The following is a 21,211-nucleotide window of genomic DNA, read 5'->3' as shown; positions in this document are numbered from 1 at the left end:
AATAGCTGATTGGCTGGTTGGATGATCCTCCAGTGACATGACCCGAGCTCGACGAAGGTCAGGGACCCACAGCAGTATCAGAAAGGAAGCACCTGTCTTGAACTGTAATATTGTTATATCTCTTTTTTTGTGACCCGTTCCTTTTTCGTCTGCTATTCCCGTGGTGGCTACCCTGAATGGATATCTTGCTCCTTCTTGATCTTATTTCCTTTTTTTTCCCTTCTCATTTATCCTTTACGAGAAAGGTAGGTAGATAGTAAGTTCTCTTTTTTTTTCTTGCCATGTCACTCATGCTCATGCCTCTGCCTACGCAGGATTGTGTGTAATACAAGAATAGCATTGCAGTTTGTGCCTTGCCTTTGCGATTGAGCTCTACTATCTTCTACATGTTTGAGCAATTGCAAGAGTAGCCGGTACATATGTACATACATACTTCGTGTACCGGTACACGCACCTCACGAGATGATTTGTGCTCGTAATTGATATTACAAAGATGCCCTGAATTCAGGATCAGGCAGTAAGTCAAGTAAGTAGAAGTACATGTACTTACATGATACAGCCGCTCACCTACTGACGGCGGATCCTGTCTGATGGTTCTGTTTGCAGTAATTTGCCCTTGGCGTCCAAAACCTAACTCTTTTATTGGCCTCAAATCCCTGACCGCCATCAGACAGGATCCGCCTTCACCCCGTGAGTGACTGTACTTATGATATCTAGGGGTATGGGTGCGTGTCCTTATCCATGCTCTATCATCCATGGTACTCCCCCAAAGTCCACCCGCAATCCGTCTTGGTAGGTAGATAGATACCGGTGTCCCTTGATAGGTACCAATAACCGGTACCTGTATCACGATCATCGATCTCTTCGATTGTGTTACTGAACGTGAAACCTTCTCCCGCAGCTGGTTCTCCCGTTCCATTACATACATCCTATTTCCCTCACGCCTGGCGCTCAAAAAGAAAGTATGGGGGGGGGGTAATGGTGTTGAGAGAGAGAAAACAAGCTACAGATCACCGACATATCCTACCAGATGCATCGTTATCAAATCCTGCACCGGATATGATATCACTGTATAAGTAATCAAAAAATCAAAATGTTCCGTTCCTAAACGATTCTAGCGGCGAATCATCTACTACCAAGTGCACAACTAGGAAAACTCTATTTCACGCGCCCAATAAACACTCACCAAACAATCGACCATAAAAGGGAGCACATTGTAATTTCACTTTCATTTCTCTCATTTTGCTCTCTATTCAACCTGACCATGATTAACTATACCAGTCGGAATTATACATACATTTGTGCTCCATAAATCATTTTATAAATGCTAACTGAGAGAGGCAAGTATGAACAATTCCGTCGCCCCATTCCCCCTGGCATCGTACACTAAACTGTTACTATGCTTCATCCCCGACCTCTTTTGTGTAAAGTGCCAGATCTGTTGGAGCAGGGAAAGAAAGGCCTCGCCCACATTTGAATAAGATTTCAGGCATTTTCACCCCTACTACAATCATTAAGGGAAGAATTACTGCATCCAGCTCTAACATTACTTTCCCAGAGCCTCCTTGTACATAATTGTGCAGATCTTCCTCGCTGTCTCGTGGTTCACACACGGTTTTGGATATCCCAACTTCTTAAACTCTTCGATATCTAATCTTTCGAAGGGCGCATGAATAGCCTTCCCTTCAATACCTCTTAATTCCTCTACCCATTGCTTAATATAGACGCCCTCCGGGTCGAACTTCTCGCTTTGCCTCAGGGGATTGAAAATGCGAAACCATGGCTGCGGGTCTACCCCAGTACCGCTGCTCCACCCCCACCCTCCATTATTGGAAGCGAAGTCACCATCGATGAGGTGCTCCATAAAGAACCTCTCTCCTCTTCGCCAATCAACCAGGAGGTCCTTGCAGAGGAAGGAAGCCACGATCATACGTGCACGATTGTGCATGTGGGATGTAGTGAGGAGCTCACGCATTGCGGCGTCGATAATAGGGATGCCTGTGCGACCTGTGCGCCAGGCCTCGAACAAAGTCTCCGCTTCCGGCGTTGTAGGCCATTTGATTTTCGCGTAAGCAGGCTTAAAGGGCTTATTCATACTGCATGGCGGGGTAGAGATATCAACAGGAGGTGCATACAGCAAGTGTAGGGAAGTATCTACTAACCACACGTGAGGCCAGTTGCATAAAACATGTTTGTAAAAATCCCTCCAAGCCACTTCTGATATCCAACTGTAATTGATACAGTCAGCCAGAGGTAACAGATATATTGTCAAAAGTGTAGATAGCAAAGCTAAGCCAGACAGCAAAGCCAAGCCAAGCCAGACAGACAGAAAAGTGGTTATGATACTATGGTTGCTGTGGAAACCATGGAAGTTTGTTTACACTGTCTACTGGTTTCAAAACCACCCCCCTCAAGAGGAATATTGGGACTTTATTACTCACGTTATAATCCCCATACTCCCTGCGTTTAACTTCTTCGTGGTGTTAGCATCTCTTGCTGCTGCCACAGCCTGTCTCGCCGATAATGTGCCGTTTGCAAAGTGAACACTGAGCATACTAGTGCCTCTCTCAGAGAGGGTGTTCCTGTCGTCTGAGTATCTTGCAATTCTTTCGCTCAGGAACTTTTTCAGCCTTTTGTGAGCAGCGTGTTCACCAGCTGGGAATCGACTTGCGAGGTCTGTGGCCTCTTTGGACGATAAAGACTTTGACTCAGGTGCCGATGGAATTGGGGAGTTGAAAAGCGTCGAGTGGATCTCGCGTGTCCTTGATGGGTTCGCAGCTGGTGGAGGAGAAACTTCAAGAACTTCAGGATGGGTATGAACGTACTCCGTCCAGGTGCGAAACCACGGAGTGTAAACAGAGAACTGTTTCCCAGTCGACTACCATTGCGATAAATATGTCAACCATTGTACGATAAACATGGGTCGAAATGCATTATACCTTTGTACTCAATTCCCCAGGCTTCACAACACAAAGGTCATGGTGCACGCTAAAGCATATGCCTCTCGCCACACCTTTCCTGATGATGTTCACATCCCGTCGCAGCTCGTCAACTTCGTACTCAGCGTTTGCGTAGACATGGTTGGCGCCCCATTCACTCGCCAGTTGTAAAACGCGGTTCTGGATATTTCTACGGCGCTCGACAACCTCGATGTAGAGTGGTATGTCGAGCTTATCCAAATCTTGTTGTAGGATCTTTAGGCTCCTGAGTATGAAGTCCACTTTAGCTGGGCTCGTGAGATGAGCTTCGAAATCTTCTGGCGAAATAAGGTACATGGCGATAAGAGTCGCATTCACACCACTCTCGCTGGTTTGGGCCATTGTAGAGGCGAGATTCAAAGCTGTATTATCTGACAATCTCAAGTCTCCACGAAACCAATGAACGACAGAGCGGCCCAATAGTATCTGATGGCGGGCGTTCGATGTTTCGACCAAAGCTGCTTTAAGGGCTTCAATAGGTCGTTGGCGATCCCCATTTATGTATTCATGTGCACACTCGTCTGATAGTTCTGGTGGGTAGTACTTTCGAAGTATCAAGCCGCCTTGACTATCGCCATTGTATTCAGGAGTCTTTAGTTCGAACGAAGTCGTTTCTGCTGCTGTGTTGGGTTCTTCGAGGCTTGCCTTTGGGGGAGAATCCTTTGTTAGGATTTTTTGTGCCTTTCTCGTGCGAGCCTTAGTAGGAGACGCTCTACGTTTTGGCATTATACTGGTAGTTGTTAAGGTATGTGGGTCAAGCTATAGAGTTCGACTTTAGGCGTGTAAGCAGAAGACAGTAGAGAAGGAGGATGGTTTGCGAGAGAATTGTACCATACCAGTGAACCTTGGATCTATCCAAGCCGAAATGGATGAGGGCGAGAAGCAAGGAACGAGACGCGTACGAGGGAGGGCGCGCGCTGGTAGCATGTTGTTACAAAGCTAAATTTGGGGCGGGCTCGAGACACTCTGCAAGAAAGGCCGGCCTGATGACGGCGCGAACACTGCACAGGGCGATTGACTAAGGACCCGGCGATTTGAGTTTGCGGGAGACGCGATTGAGATCGAGATCCTAGATAAGCGAGGTAAGGGTTAGGTTAGCCTATCTTCAGGGTCCTGGTTGTCGGGTCAATCATTCATAATATCTCACTCGCTTACCTGATGGGAGATCACAGGCCATCACTCATTTTGGGTCCACATCTAGAACTTCTTACGGGCTCGAAGGTAGGTTGTAGCTACCATGCTCTTAAAGAGTGTTTAGGGATGAAACTAAGGTGCGGTTGCCGTTACTATATGTAATTTTCTAGGAGCGTAGAGGTATGGTGGGGGCAATTTCCAGTACATTCACTCAGAATCACTCTCCAGCAGTAACAATGTATATAATACTGCAAATTTTAACAGTTATTTTAATTTGAGCCACGGTATGCTCCTCAGTGTACTATACAGGCGACAGACCCAAGGTAACTACATGTGGTGACCAATGTACACCTGATAATAGCGCACTGTGATACGGAGGCCCCCCACTCTGCGAATGCTTTTCCCAGCTCAAGTCATTAGCTCGGATACTTTGTGTTTGGCGTGATAACAGCCCGTAGGAATAACCTGGCACGAGACTCCATCAAAGTACCGGTATAACTGGTGGCAATCGGTGAGGTGATATCAGATGAGCCCCGTTAAGAACAAACACCTACGAAACATGTCGCCAATGTCTGATGTTGATTCGGGACTAGCTTTTCGACGTGCATCGGGGTCTTTTCAACGGTCTTCAATGATATGACGCTGGATTACGCATGATATTACATCCCACAAACATACAGATGTGTCCCCAAATCACAATATACATCTAATTGACCAGATAATCTCATATTCCTTTGATGATCGATCCTTGGTTAGTTGATTCAATGGGCGGTAAATGATAACGGTCACTTGAGCCCGTAAGCAAAACCCGGCTGAAGGGAAGTTTAACAGTTTCTGGTTCTAACCGAGCACTAACAAAGGGACTGAGTGTGGAGCGGAGTATGAGCTCGTTTTTCTTCATTTTGTGAGTACTGTGACCAATCGCAGAATTGTGTCTGTTGCAGCATTCTGCCTACATACACTAGTTTTTTTCCTTCTTGTTGCAACGCCACACACCGTTTCGATTGGGCACCTTATTTGTAATTATCCGCCCTTTTGCATTTGATTTGATAGTTTAACTGACGTAATAATTAATTTTATAAACCTTGTAATCTTTTTCTTTTTTCAATTATCTTTACTGTATTATATTTATTAAGGAAGATTGACACCAAGCGATTACTCAGGGTCATAGGAAATCACTCGGTTCACACAGCCAATCATTCTTAATCACTTGATATCGTTTTCGGTGAGTACAGTTTTATGCGTGAATTTAAAGGTAATAGAAAAATGCTTTGGACGTAACCATCACGAATCCAAAGCCATTGAACGTGAAAATTGTATAACACTCACTATAGGAATTTAATTGGAATTGAATATGTAGATATAGATATTATCCTATCTACTAAATTTGTCCACAAAACCGACTTTAGTGTTATAACATCACATATAAAAGCAGTAACTGGCAGTCTATGTGTATGATTAGAACTTTAATCTCTTATCAAAAGCCTCCTTAGGTATATTTACTAGGTATATATAGATGTGGAACTCCATGTCCTTAGAGCCAGAAAAACCCACTTTGGCCACGGCGCCGTGAACTGTGTTTGAACAGATTTCTACTGCATGATCATGATATACTTGTATCTTCTACCGAGGTTTATCCTTCTCTGGGTCATTAATCTCATCTTCCTATCTCGTCCTCAGCTTGGGGTCGATCCAGCTTGTGTATGCACCTATCGCGGGGGTAAGAAGATCGTCTCACAACACCTTTAATTTGTGCCGTCATATCCTTCCCTCTTTATATTTCTCAATAATGGGCTACTGATCACGAAGGGTTTGTGCATTATTCCTTCGGCCTGGCGACCGCTTGAGTTAACTCGTGCTACAGACGTCGTCTCATAACCACGGCATGATAGACAAATTCCTGAAAAATTCATCTCCTGATACATATGTACATCCCCTTCTAGAAGCCCCGTTCCCGTATTTTGTTTGACGTAACACGGCAATCTCTAAAGAAGGCACAGGCTCATTGCGCAATAGTCCTAAACCGGAAGGAAGGCCTTCATTATGAAACGAGTCAAGTCTCGTAGGATATAATGATCGACTCAAACCCTAACCCCACTAGACACAGGAAAGTTGATATTCACAATATATCACTCGGATCTTATTATGCCCCCACAAAAAAGTCAACTCCGCAACCAAGTACTAGCTATATATCCAATTACTTGTCCCCCTAAACGGAAATGGAAAAATCCTGAATGCACCGCGCTGCCTGCTGGATGAATAAAAAATGGGAAGATCAAGGGAAAATGAACAAGGAAATACAAATAAAGAAAAAACGAGACGCCGACTCCGACTCCGACTCTCCTGACATAATTTGCTCGCAAGACAAGAATATTAAAGAAAAGAAATGCCAAAATCTAACAAACAAATAGAAACAATCCTAGTGATGAAGTTCCGATCCAGTCGCCCACCCGTCCCAGTACATGACAATTTATATAACAAACGAAATAAAGAAAGAAAAAATATGGATAGCAAACCGCCAAGACCCACCATTTCTTCTCTTCAGGCTTTCACATCCATACACTCTTTTCTTCCTCCTGGGACAAAATAGATAAATAATCACTCCAAAAGATATGTAGAAAATATCGCAGAGAAAGGGTCAGGTCAAGGATACATCGCACCAATCCACATATCACTCCGTCACATCACACCAAAACCTCAAGTTCCTTTTTTTCCCAAATACAAACCTCGAAGGAAACCGACACCCCCGCCCCCACCCACAAAGGAAACCAGCAAGGAAACAAGCAAGGAAACCAATACGTCACTAACAGGAAAGAAATCTTTGTCGTGTCATCGTCTTCTATCGCCCGCAACCACATCCACCGCCACAATCTCAAACCTGATGTTTCTTCTCCAAAGCTGTGTGCACTTCTCTACTCCCCCGTTTTCGATCCACCGAATTAGGTTCTTGCATTGACTAACGTCAAATACCTCCAGGTTATGGCATCCTTCTACAACAGCTTCGACGCCTACACCAGTGACGCGGACGCAACCCCGGACTGATAGTTCCCGGAGCTCTAGCAGATGAAGACCAATTGCTCGCAGCGAGGAATCAGAGACCGCAGAGCCGCAAAAGGAAAGTTTCAATATTGACAAATGGGGGCAGCCGAGGGAGAGGACTTCCGTTGCTGTATCTGAAAGTGCACAGCAGAAAGACTATTTGGATTTCATTGATCAGCCTTTAGGTACGAACATGGGTTAAGAGATTGGAAAGTAAAGAAAGGGCGAGCAAAAAATATGATTGCAATGGATTGGAAACACGAACCAGGTCTAGAACTCGCAGTCCCTTTGCCGCATTGGTCAAAAACACCACCGCACTGTCCGTGAGATATGTACAATCCGCCAAACACAGACTCCGTAACTTCTCAAATCTCGTCATACTCCAGCTCTGAAATCCTTGATCCGTTATTGTCGTACACCGCGTTAAGTCCACATGCTCCAGCCTCTTTGACGCATGCGCAGCCAAGTGCGACATTGTCCTGTCTGTGACATGTTTGCAGTAGCTCAATGTTAAACGCCTTAAATTAGGACACCCTATAACTGTACCCGGTGGCGGGAAGATCAATGGCTGCTTGTTTGCCGCAGCGGCTGCCGCCTGCTGTTCCGCATACATTGGGTGGAACTCGGGGACCACCCATCCAACCACCCGTGCCAGAAGCGTGTCACTGACCTTCCGGCAATTGCTCAGGTCAATCTCTTCGAGTCCCTTTGCACGGTTGGACATCTCCAGGATTGCCTGACCGGTGATGTCCCAAACGCTCTTCATCTTCCATGTCTTCACGTTGGCTCCGCAGGTCTGGGCTAGCACTGTGAAGCCTTCGTCACTGATGTGGAAACAATTTGAGATGTCAATTAGGGAAGGCCTGTGACCGACGAAGGGGGCAATTGCGTTTATGAGCACAGCATCGTTGATAACGCGGTTGTAAGGACGCAAGTCAAGCGTTTGTAGGAGATAGGGTGAGTTGCATAATAGCTTAGTCCAGTGCGCCGAGACTTGACGGACACGCATCAGTTCGTGCAGTTCCATGTGCTTGAAAATGTGTATCAATATATCATCCCCAAATTGCCCGATATTAAATCGGGATGGCTTTCTTGACAATATCCTTGCTCTCTTTGGCGCCGAATGGTGCTCCGGAGGTGTAGTCGCATGCTTCGACTTCATTGGTGAGGGTGCAGTGACTCCGGACAAGGGGCTCGCCTCTTCCTCGGTGGGTGAAGAGTTCCCTGAAGTGCCCGCGGACTGCTGGGGCGGTGGGGCGAGTGAGCCTCTCCTTGACTTTGCTCCAAAGGCCTCAAAGTTAATTGGCAGATAAGGATCTGGATCAAAGGGCTCGACAAGATTTCCATCATGAGGACTAGCAACCACTTTGAGCGGTTCCTGTGAGACACGAGGAGAATTCTGTCGATCTGACAAGTCTAGTTTCGCAATAGTGGGCGTCGGTGGAGCATCTGTCATGACAAGATTCTCACCATCTGCATCCATTCTGTGTCTGGCCGTTGATTCGAGTTGCTGTTGGACCTCCGGCGGGCACTTCTTCCACAACTCCGCCAAAACATCGCCCTCGATCACAAGGCTCTCCACATAGGTTATACTCCTCACAGTGGCCGTCCGTCTCGGAGCAAGAGAAAGCGCCGTGACCTCCCCAAAGTGCTGACCCTTCCGCAGCCGAGCCTTAACCCTGTTCTTGATGGGGTCCGTTACTGATTCATCCACCACCTCCACTTCTCCACGAACAATGAAGTAGATTTCCCTCCCCAGCGAATTTTGCTGTATAATATTTTGAAATGGTCCGAATGTACGTGGCTGCGCACTCAATCCCAGGAAATGCAGATTCTCCTGTGGCAGGTTGGCAAACAACGGCAATTCCTTCAGAAGCTGCCGCACATTCACTTGACCGCTGCCCAGCGCCGAACTGCTTACCCAGGGACTCCCGGGGGTGAGACCTTGCGAATACAACCCGCGATTACCCCCTTCCGCTGCCCGACCATTTTCTAGATCCAGATCGCCGTCTGAATCTACTGATCTCTTGACACCTCCTACACGTACGCGGTTGCTCTCGCGCTCCTGTTTCTTTTTATTCAACAGTGTCAATCGCTCTTCCGCCTCTTCCCTGATCGCCCTTTCCACCGCCGGAAAGTTGGGTAGCTCCCGCTGCAGTGCCTCCTTCGTCAACACAACTAGCAAACACCGACTCCGCGCAATGATCGTTGCCGTCCGCGGAATATCCATCAGAATCCCAATCTCACCGAAGAAGGCCCCAGGGCGCAGCTCGGCATACGTGCTCTCACCATCTCGTGAGGTGACCGCAACAGCACCCCGGACAAGCCAGTACATAGCCTTCGCATCGCCGCCCTCAGTCAGGATGTAGTCTCTCGGCGCGTGTAGCTGTGGTCGCAGATGCGTGGCGACGGCGGAAAGAAACTCCTCTGGCGCAGAGAGAAACAAGGGAAACGACCGGAGGCGCTCGAGAAGGTCGAGAGGCATGCCATTCTGGGTGGTGAGCGGCGACGGCCGCGCGGGTTTGGCCGGGTTGGTCTGGGACTCGAAATGGTGCACGATCTGCACAGTGCTGACATGCCCATTGGGGCCGTCGGGCGCGGGGGAAAGTACTATCGGCGGCCCGCGGCGGCGGTGATGCATCGTGACTGGGTAATTGCGCTGGTTATCTCTATCTCAACTGCCTTGCTTGGGAGATGAAGGAGATGACTCTGTGGTTTATGCCTGGGGATCCTCCAAGCTAAGGCGAAATGATAGCTGACTCCAGGTGGCGAACGAGGGCATGCGGGAGGAGGCCCAATACTAGTAAAAGTCTACCAGTGGTACGAGGCAGTTTTGAATATTCAGAGGAGGAGGTGGGGGGGGGGGGGTAGGCGGGCGAACGAGGAACGAGAACGAGAACGGGAACGAGAACGAGAGAGCAGATAGAGTAAATAGTAGTGAGAAAGAAAGAGTACGACCTCAACCGGACCTCTTCAGGGACAAGAGCACGGATGCCCCCCCTTATCCGTATTATATGAAGCAATGCCTGCAGGAGACTTAATCTACCTATTTACTTTACGCGAAGGAAGATATTGTGTGCGTAGTAAGTAAAGTAGGAGCTCGTATGGTTCGTCCGAAGTTATTTCTTTTTTCTTTTTCTTTTTTCCTTTTCCTTTTCCTTTTCTTTTTTTCACAAAAAAAGCAGTAGCCTGCCCCTTCTTCTTTTTCTGCCTCTTCTTCTACTACTACCCGCTCAGTTCAGCCAAGTTGGGTTGGGTAGTTCCGTGTGATATATTCCGTGACGTGAGGGCGGGGTTAGGTTAGAGATCTAGAGTGTTGCGGAACCGGAGAAGGGAGGGGGGGGCTGTTTCAGGAGTCTTAATGCAATGCCGTAGATAGGAATTTTTGGCCCCCAAGCGGAAGGGAAGGAAGATCGATTGTAGGACGGGACAAATGGAGTATTGTAGGAATGTTATTGTATTTTAGAGAAAAGGGCAACAGAAAGATGTGATCAAGAGAGAGGGAGAAAGAGAGTAAGTGAGAGAGGAAAGAAAAGATGGCGGAAGAAAAGAAGACCGCACCAAGCAAGGTAGGTGAGAGGTATGTATGTAGCACAAGACACGCACGACGCAAGAAAGGCTTCCAGAAGTTATCTGGAAGGAAAAGAAAACTACGGTTAGGCTGGCTTTGGGGGGGGGGGGGGGGTGGAAGAGTGGGTCTTCGTCTATAGTGTGTAGGCAGTGATGTATGTATGTGTCGGATGTATAGATACCTACTGGGATCGTGGGATTATAATATGTGGTAGTGTATATGTGCAGGGAAGGTATTGTACCAACACACACGATTGGCGAGAGAAAGAGTGAGAAAGTGAGAGTAAGAGTGAGATTGAGACCTTATCCCAAGGAGTGATGAAGGGAATTCAGCTTGGTACGGGAAGGAGGGAAGGATGTAGGTAGTTAGATAGTATGTGGGCTGGATGAAGAGGCCTAAGAGAAGAGAAGAAGAGGTGAGATCTTGCTGAGTTTCAAGTGGTGGAGTTGAAGTGGATGGATGAACGACCAGCGACAAAGAGGCGACGATGGTGGAGACGACGGAGGTTAGCCACGGGTGGTGTTAGCCTTACGATTTACGGGGGGGCGAAGCGGGGCCCTCCTGTGGTAAGCTTGCGAGGAGGAGGCATCGCGGGGAACTGAAGAACTGGTCCGTGTTCCTCTCACCCACCAACTGGGAGGCGGGGGTGGATCATCTATCTTCCTCTGCCTGTTTGATATTGGACGTAGAGTGCTCAGGATATGTATGATATCTACATGTATGCATGATATCCTCATCCTGCATAAGCCGCCCTTTCTTTTCTTCTCGACTCAATTATATCTCCGTGTTTCGATGCGTTTCTTCCCCTCTTGACCTCTCGATGCCGCAGTCCTCGGTGAGAGGTTTCCCGGTCATCAGGTATTATGTGAGGCCGAAGAATTCAAGAAGGAGAAGAAGAAGGAATAATATGAGATGCAGAAGTTGAAGCTGGAGATAACCAACAACTCGGGCACCCGCATTACGACTTAGCACTAACAGAGGAAGACTATATTATGTAGAGCAGTTGAATGCATGTAGTGTTTAACTTCTCAACCACATCCTTAGACTGACATACCGGCCTCCTGAACCAGCCCTCTGGAAGATTTGAAGAAAATGAAACGAACGCAGAAAGGAAAGAAACATTGAGCAATCAGATCATGTCAGGGTCCTGACGCGTGTACGACACTGCTGTCTGTCCTCTTTTTTTTTCCTCTCTTCTGTCTGTTCCACCTCTTGCTTCCTTCTACACAGGTATCTGAACAACCAATGCGATTGATAGCCAAACACCTAATTCCACGCGAGGGGTGACGCGATGACGATATCACACATTTATTTGCCGTGTCTGGATTAGAGCGAAAGAAAGCTGGTCTCTAGCGGGTGTCCCTTCCCCTTCCCTTCTTTTCACGGTGACACCACCGCCCACCAGATTTCTAATGCATCAACGCATGCATCAACGCCAAGGCTGGCTGTGGGTGGTTGTGCGCTTCAACGAGTCCTTCTACGGGACGGGTTTCTCTCGCTCAACCGCCGCCTAACCTCGCCTGTTTGCCGCACGATACCCGAGCTCACTCAGCATCCCTTTTTGGTCCTTGACACGTTGGCCTCGGGATAAATGACTGTCTGCCACCTGTAACGCTGCTAGTAGTTCACTGCCACATAAGTGCTTATCCAAAGGCCCACTTGGTAAGGAGTGAGCTTAAAAGGGTCTGAAATTAGAGCCCAGACCCTAACCCTACCGGACTCGCACTTATCAGAAGCGGGAACGGTTGAATCTGGTACTGATCTAGATACCAAGGATTTCAAACAGATTCGCATCGATAGTTTGGAGATCCCGTCTTGATGTTCCCACCCCCCACTGCAGCCCTGTGGGGTTGGCTTGCGGTGTCCATCCAATTCCCCGCCCCAGCGCGAAGAAGAAAAAATGCGAACCTGGTGTCCGATTGGGTTGGCTTGAAACAATATGTATGTTGGCTGATGATCGGTAAAGGAACCAAAGACACTCCCTCGAAATACACAGAAGTTGTTGATATTCCAGGATCCTTATTTATTATGTGGGTCTTCCCTGAACGAATATAAAGTCTCTTAGCCTCCATGCATGTCCTACTAGCGGTCAAGAAGTGATGAATACACACCGTCTTCCCGCTCACTTCAGTCTCACAGCATCCAGAGATTATAGGGGCGGAACTATAGTCAGCTACCTACCATATGAAATGGAACACTTCTAGTAACAAGATTAGCCACACATTCATTATTGACACGTGTAGGCGTGAGACCAAAGTTCCATGCCTTGAATGTTACACTGACCATATCCATTATAAGTAGGATCAAAGCTTGTATTTCTCGCCGTAACTCTCTGAACCAGATTATGAGACCGGTTTAGGTGGTTCAATGCCTGAGAGTGTATCTTTTCTCTGATTAAAACCCGCGGTCCTAATAACCTGCAGCCCAATAAAGGGTCCGTATGCCGATCTATGCTTCTTCTTCATATCAGGAGATCCATATATAGGGCAGAGCAAGCCGATGATCAACAGTACATATGTTGCCTTGTCTTGCTTTCTCCCCTTGCATAGAAAGCCGTTGCGGACATCTGCACTGCGGGGAAAGCTAACGGCGGCTACCCCGGAATTTTGTCCTAAAGTAGTTAACGTGCTCTGAAACAGACTTGGGTTAATGTTTAACAGTCAGATATAAAACGTGCGGCTGTCCAATAAGTTACCGTGACCTATTACGGCAGTCTTTCGTTTTGAGTGAGGCCAAAGTGTTATCTTCATGATCACATTTATCAAGAGCCCCTGCGTTGGTAGGGTACGTACAAGCGGGATTGCCCCGAGGGCCCCAAAGGTGGCGAGGACGTTGAATCATGAATAGGAGTACTACCGCAGAATTCTAGAGCAGACACATAAAGTCTCCAAAGGAGTTTTAGCAGTTCTTCCGGACCGAACTTCCGCGTTTCGCGCACGGAGGTATTCATCGGCAGTGCCCCCGTCTTGTTTCAGAAAGCAAGCGAATTTCGACATCAGAGATCTACGGTTCCCCCTTGATATCAACTGGGGGGCGGGGAGGGGTACGCGTGAAGCTGAAGTATTGCCTTGTTTGGGTTAGCTGATTAGGCCTTGTGTTACCATGGTACTTGCAGGTTTTCTATTTAGAGCTTGAGGGTCTGATGCAGGTACATACGTGCGAAAGATGGAGCCAGGTTACGTAGGAGGAGCCCCAGAGTATCTTGAGTGCAGCACCAGAGAGAAGAATCGCCAATTCTATGAGAGTCCCCGAGTAACTACTCGAGTTCCCTAGGAGCAGATGGTAGCTTGTTGCTGAGAACAGTAGAGGAAATCTGGTTTGGCTAATTGACCTGCGAGATTTTACATCATCTTTGAGACGTTTATGTGAGGCTGTGGGATTGCTATGATGGATGAGTAGCTGACCGTTTAGATGATGGTGGGGGAGAAGAGTGGGTGGGTTGGTGCAGGGGGGCTTGAAGTTGGTATTTCTATGTATATGATTGGACTTGTCATCTGTGAGTAGCTCTCGCCTAGCTCTCACCTAGACACATTTCTGTTACGCTAGCACTCCTTCACCAAGGCTACGTCCTACCTGATATACGAGTGATAATTTGTGAACGCGACACACAAGCGACGAGTGATTGTATGTGATGTCAACTTAGATGTTCAGCCACACGGATTGGTACTCGGAGCAAGGAAGAAATATCTGAAAATAAATATCTTTATGGCTTACACGTACACTGGCTAGAGAATACTGTATCCAATAAACAAACCTTTGGTTCGGCCGGTCCGGCCGGCTAGTAAATTTTAACAATTGTACAAAATGCCTTCCGACTGCAAGGCTAAGAGTATAGTATGTACTAAGGCGACCTAGAGCACTGCAAAAGGGTTGGTTATAGTAGCAATTATAGACACGTTAAGAGATCGCTTATAGACCACTAAGAAAAAGTAAGTCTGTTACAGAGAGTCTCGTCTGAGAGATATTATTATCAGTGTCTCAGGCCTACTAGTGCGGCGCCACGCCGGAAAACTCGGCTTATTATCTCCGCACGCACTGCGCACGGATGTCAGTACTTACACTCGAGGAATCGTATAGTTACCTGATGACTGTTAAAATGTGCCTTCTATGTAGGTGCTCTACTAAGGTGCTTAGGCTTAATACCACACGAAAGTTACGAGGCTGATCAAAGCCTGAAACACTGTGCATATGCACAAAATAATCCTGATCACTACAGAAAAGGACTAGCCCCGTGTTTATTCCTATCATATCAGTCTACTCATGGTCCGGAATGCTTCTTCGAGCCCAGAACCTGCTAGTACATACATGCAAGTATACGGGAAAAATAAAATTTAATCTAATTAGATTTAAAGGTCAAGACTCGACTATCTAGTACTCTAGTAATATCGGGTATACCGAGTCGGAAATATCATTAACTCGGGCATCGAATTTGGGATATCCCCCATGCGCGATAACGGCTACTGAATCTGCGTCGTAAAATTGTCGAAGATATAGAAGTATATGTATATATCTACCAAGCTAAGGAACTAGGCTGGTCCAGGTTCTGTCGCAGGTCTGCACTAATACTTCATGGTTCAAAGTACGTGCGGCATATATCAAAGTGTAGTGGTATATTAATTATATTTACGTTCTTTCGATTACGTGTCCTCAGTGCGGTAACTAGGGCCCAAGATCACCTCATGCGCGCGGGAAAGATGTGGTTATATCCTGGTTTGGTTTTTGTCTAAAATCATGGGTGTTATACTTGTTCGCAATCTCTATGTAGCATAAGGTACCGCTCTGCAGAGGTGGGGTATGTATCAACCTAGGCTCAGGAAGATCTAGACGGTGATATTTAACCCTTTAATACCCTAGATAGACGGGAATGGGCTACAACGGCCGGCCGGTGGCTTGAAATGGTTCTCATAACTCTATCAGAAGATAAAGGTTTAAATACCGGCATTGTATACCCAGTCACTCTTCAATGTCTAGAGCTAGGACGGGTTTGAGCAAGGTCACTTGAGGAAAGGGGAGAGCCTGGCTCGTACGATCATCCTCGTGGGGCTAGGCATAGGGCCTAGTGCCTTGTACAATTGTAATTTTTACAAACAAGGTTTAATAATACAAGCAAGATGGTATAGTGGGCCCGTGAAGAGATAGCTACAACCTAACTATGATTCTCTATATACGTATGAAGTATAAAATGGTATTGTTATATTAATTAATTATAACTGACTGGATATTCTGTTGATGTTACGATCTGATCATTACCCTTGTTTCGATCTAACCTCAATTGCAAGCTTATATAAGTCGAGAAGTGTACTTTTACTTTTCTTCGGGAGAGTGCTCTCTACTACGGGGGTTAATGCATCAAATGATGCATTTCCGAAATCCTATAGTGGTGGAATTCGGAAATCGATCCATGGATGCATTTACTGTCGAGGCTTTTGGTAAATGAATCAGCTGATGCATTTACTCTTGGGCGGTTTTTGGATGATTTTCCGAACACCATTCCTGATGCCTTTCTTGTGATTATTTTCCGGATGCTTTTATGATGCCTTTCATGATGCATTTCCATAATGGATTTCTATTCATATTTGCTGGATATATAGCACTCTTTGAGGGCAAATATATAACAAATGTTATGTGGCTGATATGGCGAAGTATCAGCGAAGGATCAGGAGTTCACATGTTCAGATCCTTATTAAGTCAAGTCATGTTTTTTGAGAAATTCGGTTTTATTTAACACATTTCCAATACATTCCCGGTGCCTCAACCCATTTCCGATTCATTGCCGATTCATTGCCGATGCATTACCAGATTCATTACCAGAAGCATTGCCGATTCATTACCAGAAGCATTGCCCTCCCATTTCGATGCATTGCCCTCCCATTTCGATGCATTGCCCTCCCATTTCGATGCATTGCCCTCCCATTTCGATGCATTGCCCTCCCATTGCCGATTCATTACCAGATGCATTGCCGATGCATTGCCAGATACATTGCCAATGCAATACCCAATACTTTATCAATGCATTCCCGATGCAAAATAGAATGCAACACAATTCAAATACATTACCCAACACAGCACATTACCGATGCATTGCACTAACACAATCTATGGATTCATTTCTCTCCGGTGGTAGAGGCTGCTGTACCTACATGTAACTTGCACCTTATATACTACATGTAATAACTATAACCTCATGGTAATACGTATACTCTTGCCTAAGCTATAGGCCAGCTTGTTACGTGGACTAATAAGGCACTGCTGCGCTACCTGGACGGACACGTGCACGGCTCTATGGATGAGAAGTACGAAGTTCCACATCATTATCTGCGTACTCCTTCTATCAGCCAGGTGCTCTTACAAGTATCTCTCATGGTCAATAAGTCATTCATATAAGGTATATAAGCGTGTGCAATATATGCTCTACTACGAGTGGAAATGCATCAAGAAATGCATCAAATTTTGTATGGTAGAAACAATTAAAATCGTGTGGCAGGAATGGTTGGAATCTCGTGGTAGGAATAATTAAACTGTGTGGTAGGCCGAATAATTAAATAATTTGTGTGAGAAAAGTCATCGGGAAATGCATCATGTTTTGTATGGTAGAACAATTAAAATCGTGCAGTAAAAACAATTAATATTGTATGGAGGGTGAATTATTTTAGTGCCCCCTATGCACCGGGGGAAGAGGCACGGAAATTGGTTTTAAGTCCAATATTAGGAAGATTTCTTCAACCGAATTTCGTCCAAAAAAAAAACCGAAAAATATATGGATGCCTACTTACCTCATTACGTATCTACATGTAGATAAGGGTTGAACCTCTTACCTTATGCATATGCTGACATAGCTAGGATCACTATATCAACTATACTAGCTGAATTGATGTAGATGACCGTTTTAGAACACCTATAGGGCCAGGAATATATGTGGTAAATTTTTAAAAATATTAAAGGGGTGGAAAGAGAAGGATAAAGGGACTGAAAAAGGATCGAAAAGGTATCAAAAAGGGATTAAAAAGGGATCTAGCGAAAACGGACAGTAAATGGATCTAAAAGGGACACAAATGGGATCTGGGAGATCGACCTTTGGAAAAAAAACGGTAAATGGATAGTAATGGATAGTAAATGGATAGTAAATGGATAGTAAATGGACAGTAAATGGACAGTAAATGGATAGTAAATGGACGGTAAATGGACAGTAAATGGGCGGTAGATGGACACAAAAAGGACATAAATTTGATACCGGGGTCTATAGTGGGAAAAGACACAGGAAATGCCACAGTAAAATTAAAAGGGATGTAAAAGGGAAAAAGTGTGCGTTTCTGGTAGACCGTGTGCCCCTGTAATTACGTAAGCGCGTTTGCGTGTGCCCTTTCCCGAACCTTTGTATGGGGAATGTGCTAATTGATGCATTTCCCCTAGGCCTCGTAGGAGAGATGGCTATGTTCTAGTCCATCCATGGCCAGGAACATAGGGCCCATCCAGGAATATGACGATGCTAGCTCTCTACTTCAAAGCAAGAAGTCTTTACTTCGAATAAATAGCTAGTTGCTTTTCTCCTATTGGAAAATTTAATTATATTAACAATCTACGAACTCTGTTGTTTGGACGTGTATAATAATACATAATAGTGAGTTGCATCATGAAAAATGACTCGTCAGAGATGTCCAGATCCTACTTTATTATGCCGGCATTAGTTAATCCCTCCGCGGGATCGTCAAATCCTTGAATTCAGTAGCCCCGAACATACATATGCTAGTTTGACATGTTATCCTATTAAATATCTCTATAAGCTATGGTTCGTCTAGATTTTGTGATGCCGGCTACTCGGGTACCCCTACCCTATATTGGAGGAACGGAATATGGGGGGGTGATCATGATCATGAGATCAACTTATAAGTAAAATGGTAAGATATTTAGATCCCTTAGTGTGGGCTACACGTAATTTTGGCACCAATCTTGGGTGGACAGCAATTCTTTCGCCAGACGAAGGGATATATCGCATTCTCATATATAGCGAGGTCTTGAAATTTTACTGTATATACATGTATCAAAAAACACTTCTAATAATCATAATCAAACTTCTTTTCCGCAACCTTCGCCATCTGTCTTTTCCTGATGTACCACACTCCACCGCCAATGATTGCACACACAGCTAACACACCAAGTACAATCCCTACGATAGCCCCTGATTTAGGCTTCTTTGAGGGTTGTGGCTGGTTGATTGTATTTAGTTCTGCCTCCAAATTTGGTGGTGTCGCTTTAGGGGTGGAACTGGTGGTGGGAGACTTGGAAGTAGGTGAGACAGCATATCTAACTGTTGATAATGTGGTATGTGTACTCAATATTGTAGATCTAATACTTGGCAATAGAGTTTCAATTAGTGCCGTTGTTATTGGGTCTGAAACGGAGGTTTGGATCGGAGTTGTAACTGACGGTTGTGTTGGTTCCGTATTCATAGATACTGAGGAGGTAGCTACAGATGCCACACCTGTGGCCTTGCCTTGCTCTGCGGTGTCAGTGCTGGCTGCTTCCTTAGCTGTAGGGGCACTAGTAGTATCCGCGGCGGGTACATCCCATTCTGTCATTGTGATAGTACTAGTGCTAGTTGTCGTAGTGGTGCTCGAGTACTCTTCCCCTGGGACACCGTTTCTCGCACAAAGACACTTAAACCCGTCCGCTTTACCAACAAGCTCGACTCTGAACTCTGCCTGTAAAGTGTCGCAGTCATTTCTCCCGGAGTTTATGCACAGGCTTCGGAACAGCGAACCTTGATCTGGCCCGGGTACTTGGTGTATCTGCGTCTCCATGAGTGCGCAGACAGAAGCGCAGTCTGTGAGAGGGGCAGAAGTGCTGCGTGGCATATTGACGGTGAGAGCTACAGGATCGGTGATAAGGGATGCGGTGGGCGTTGTGAGGAGGAGGATTGGGAGAATCCGGATGATGAAGGATATGATTGACATGATGACTTTCGAATTTCTGGAATGAATGTGGTGTGGGGGTATATAACTTTCTCCGTTACTATGTACTAGTAGTAATAATGTGGAATCGACCAGCGATTTATAAAAAAGAAAGTAAGTGAAAAAAAAAACGAAGAGACGGAAAAAAGATTACGGCCTGCCGGATCAAACGTTAACGTATAGAAGCGAATAGTTGTGAAATCAAAAAGCATAGACTTGCATGCGGGTATTGCTTCATTTTATAGAGCTCGCGGAACACATGACATTATGAGAATATTCTTTAGAAACATTAGACAATGAAAAGTTTTGAACATACTTGTGGGGTCTGTTTCAAGCTAGTTAGTTATGGCGAGCTCGAGACGATGTCGAGCACAAAGAAAGAATAGTCATTGACCCTCCAGGCTGGTGCTTTGTCAGCTGGATTCTGCTACATCTATATAGATATCTCGATTCTCGGTTGTCTTACCGAATTGTTGAATAGTTGCTATCCAAAACAGTTGCTAAAAAAATTTATGAGTTGGTACGTATACTATACTAGCTACTTACATACCTATCCTTTTAATTCTACTAAAATTGCACTATCTATACATACAAATATACATGCAGACCTTATCCCTTCGTGCGTTTTCATGACCGGGAGCTAGTAGGCAGCTTTTGCTCAGTAGTACACCTAACCCTCACTCCGTGAACCTCCTTCGCTGTGAAGTCACCTTCTGTGACCCCTCCTACACTTATTCTGGTGTCTTCACAGTCTGTAGGTAGCTAGATTTTCTGAGTGTCACCACGCCGTCGTGGGCCTAATATGTCTCCCTTTTTGCTCTAACGCGTACGAACGATCGAAGGGATATAAATGCGTTAGCTCGCCTACATGTAGTTTGTATATTTTCCTGGTAGGTAGTATACGACGTGCGTATATTTTTGATAAGGATACGTATCGTGAAACGGGATACCGGTATATATACCGGTATCTAAACTATATAGTCTTCCTCATCACCAGGAACGTCTCCTATTGGTTACAGCGCACTACATGTATTTCTAATATTGATTGCATATCATGATTCGACAAAGAACTACTTCCGAGACGGAAGGGAACTGGCATTAAAAGGTGTGTAGCTATTGCAATTGATGGATATAAAAGAACAAACACTGACATAAATACAGCTATATTTTTATATATGAAGGTCGAATTTGCCTGATACCATTTTATCATGAACTACATGTACATACTAACGCTACTCATTGAATGACTTAGAGTGCATACTAGAGCTAATATATCACAGATTACATATAAGGAGAGATGGAGATGAGGTTTAGTGCATGCCTGTACGTTTGGATGACCCAATAATCCAGAATGACAGCAATAATCTAAGAAATTACTATCGCAGTACCGCCCGCACCTCATTTCCTCAGTACATTTGGGCGGCCGAAGGCCGCACTCCGCTTATACCATATATCTGTACACGTATATTAGAGAAGAATCAAAGGACTAAAAAGGATCGATCAAGTCGTCGATATCTGGTCTCCAATATACTACATGTACG

At 45.6% G+C, this 21,211-nt stretch overlaps 3 protein-coding genes across 3 annotated transcripts; all 3 read right to left on the bottom strand.

Annotated features, from left to right (window-relative positions):
• Positions 1-1,546: 1,546 nt before the first annotated feature.
• LAJ45_03839 (uncharacterized protein) lies at positions 1,547-3,704 on the bottom strand (the record flags this gene model as incomplete). The annotated part of the gene is made up of 4 exons (XM_046113421.1): positions 1,547-2,096; positions 2,163-2,228; positions 2,442-2,878; positions 2,940-3,704. The coding sequence occupies 4 exons, from the start codon at positions 3,702-3,704 to the stop codon at positions 1,547-1,549; spliced, it is 1,818 nt and encodes a 605-aa protein (XP_045973150.1).
• A 3,237-nt stretch (positions 3,705-6,941) lies between these two features.
• LAJ45_03838 (uncharacterized protein) lies at positions 6,942-9,792 on the bottom strand (the record flags this gene model as incomplete). Its single annotated transcript, XM_046113420.1, has 2 exons — positions 6,942-7,307; positions 7,417-9,792. 2 exons carry the CDS (start codon positions 9,790-9,792, stop codon positions 6,942-6,944), a joined length of 2,742 nt encoding a protein of 913 aa, XP_045973149.1.
• An 8,981-nt stretch (positions 9,793-18,773) lies between these two features.
• Positions 18,774-19,673, bottom strand: LAJ45_03837 (uncharacterized protein; the record flags this gene model as incomplete). Its single annotated transcript, XM_046113419.1, has 1 exon — positions 18,774-19,673. One exon carries the CDS (start codon positions 19,671-19,673, stop codon positions 18,774-18,776), a length of 900 nt encoding a protein of 299 aa, XP_045973148.1.
• Between the last annotated feature and the right edge of the window lie 1,538 nt (positions 19,674-21,211).

Source organism: Morchella importuna (genome assembly GCF_003444635.1).
Source record: "Morchella importuna strain M04M26 chromosome Unknown Morimp01GS009, whole genome shotgun sequence".
NCBI classification, from domain to species: domain Eukaryota; kingdom Fungi; phylum Ascomycota; class Pezizomycetes; order Pezizales; family Morchellaceae; genus Morchella; species Morchella importuna.
This window is presented reverse-complemented; position numbering and strand designations above follow the sequence as displayed.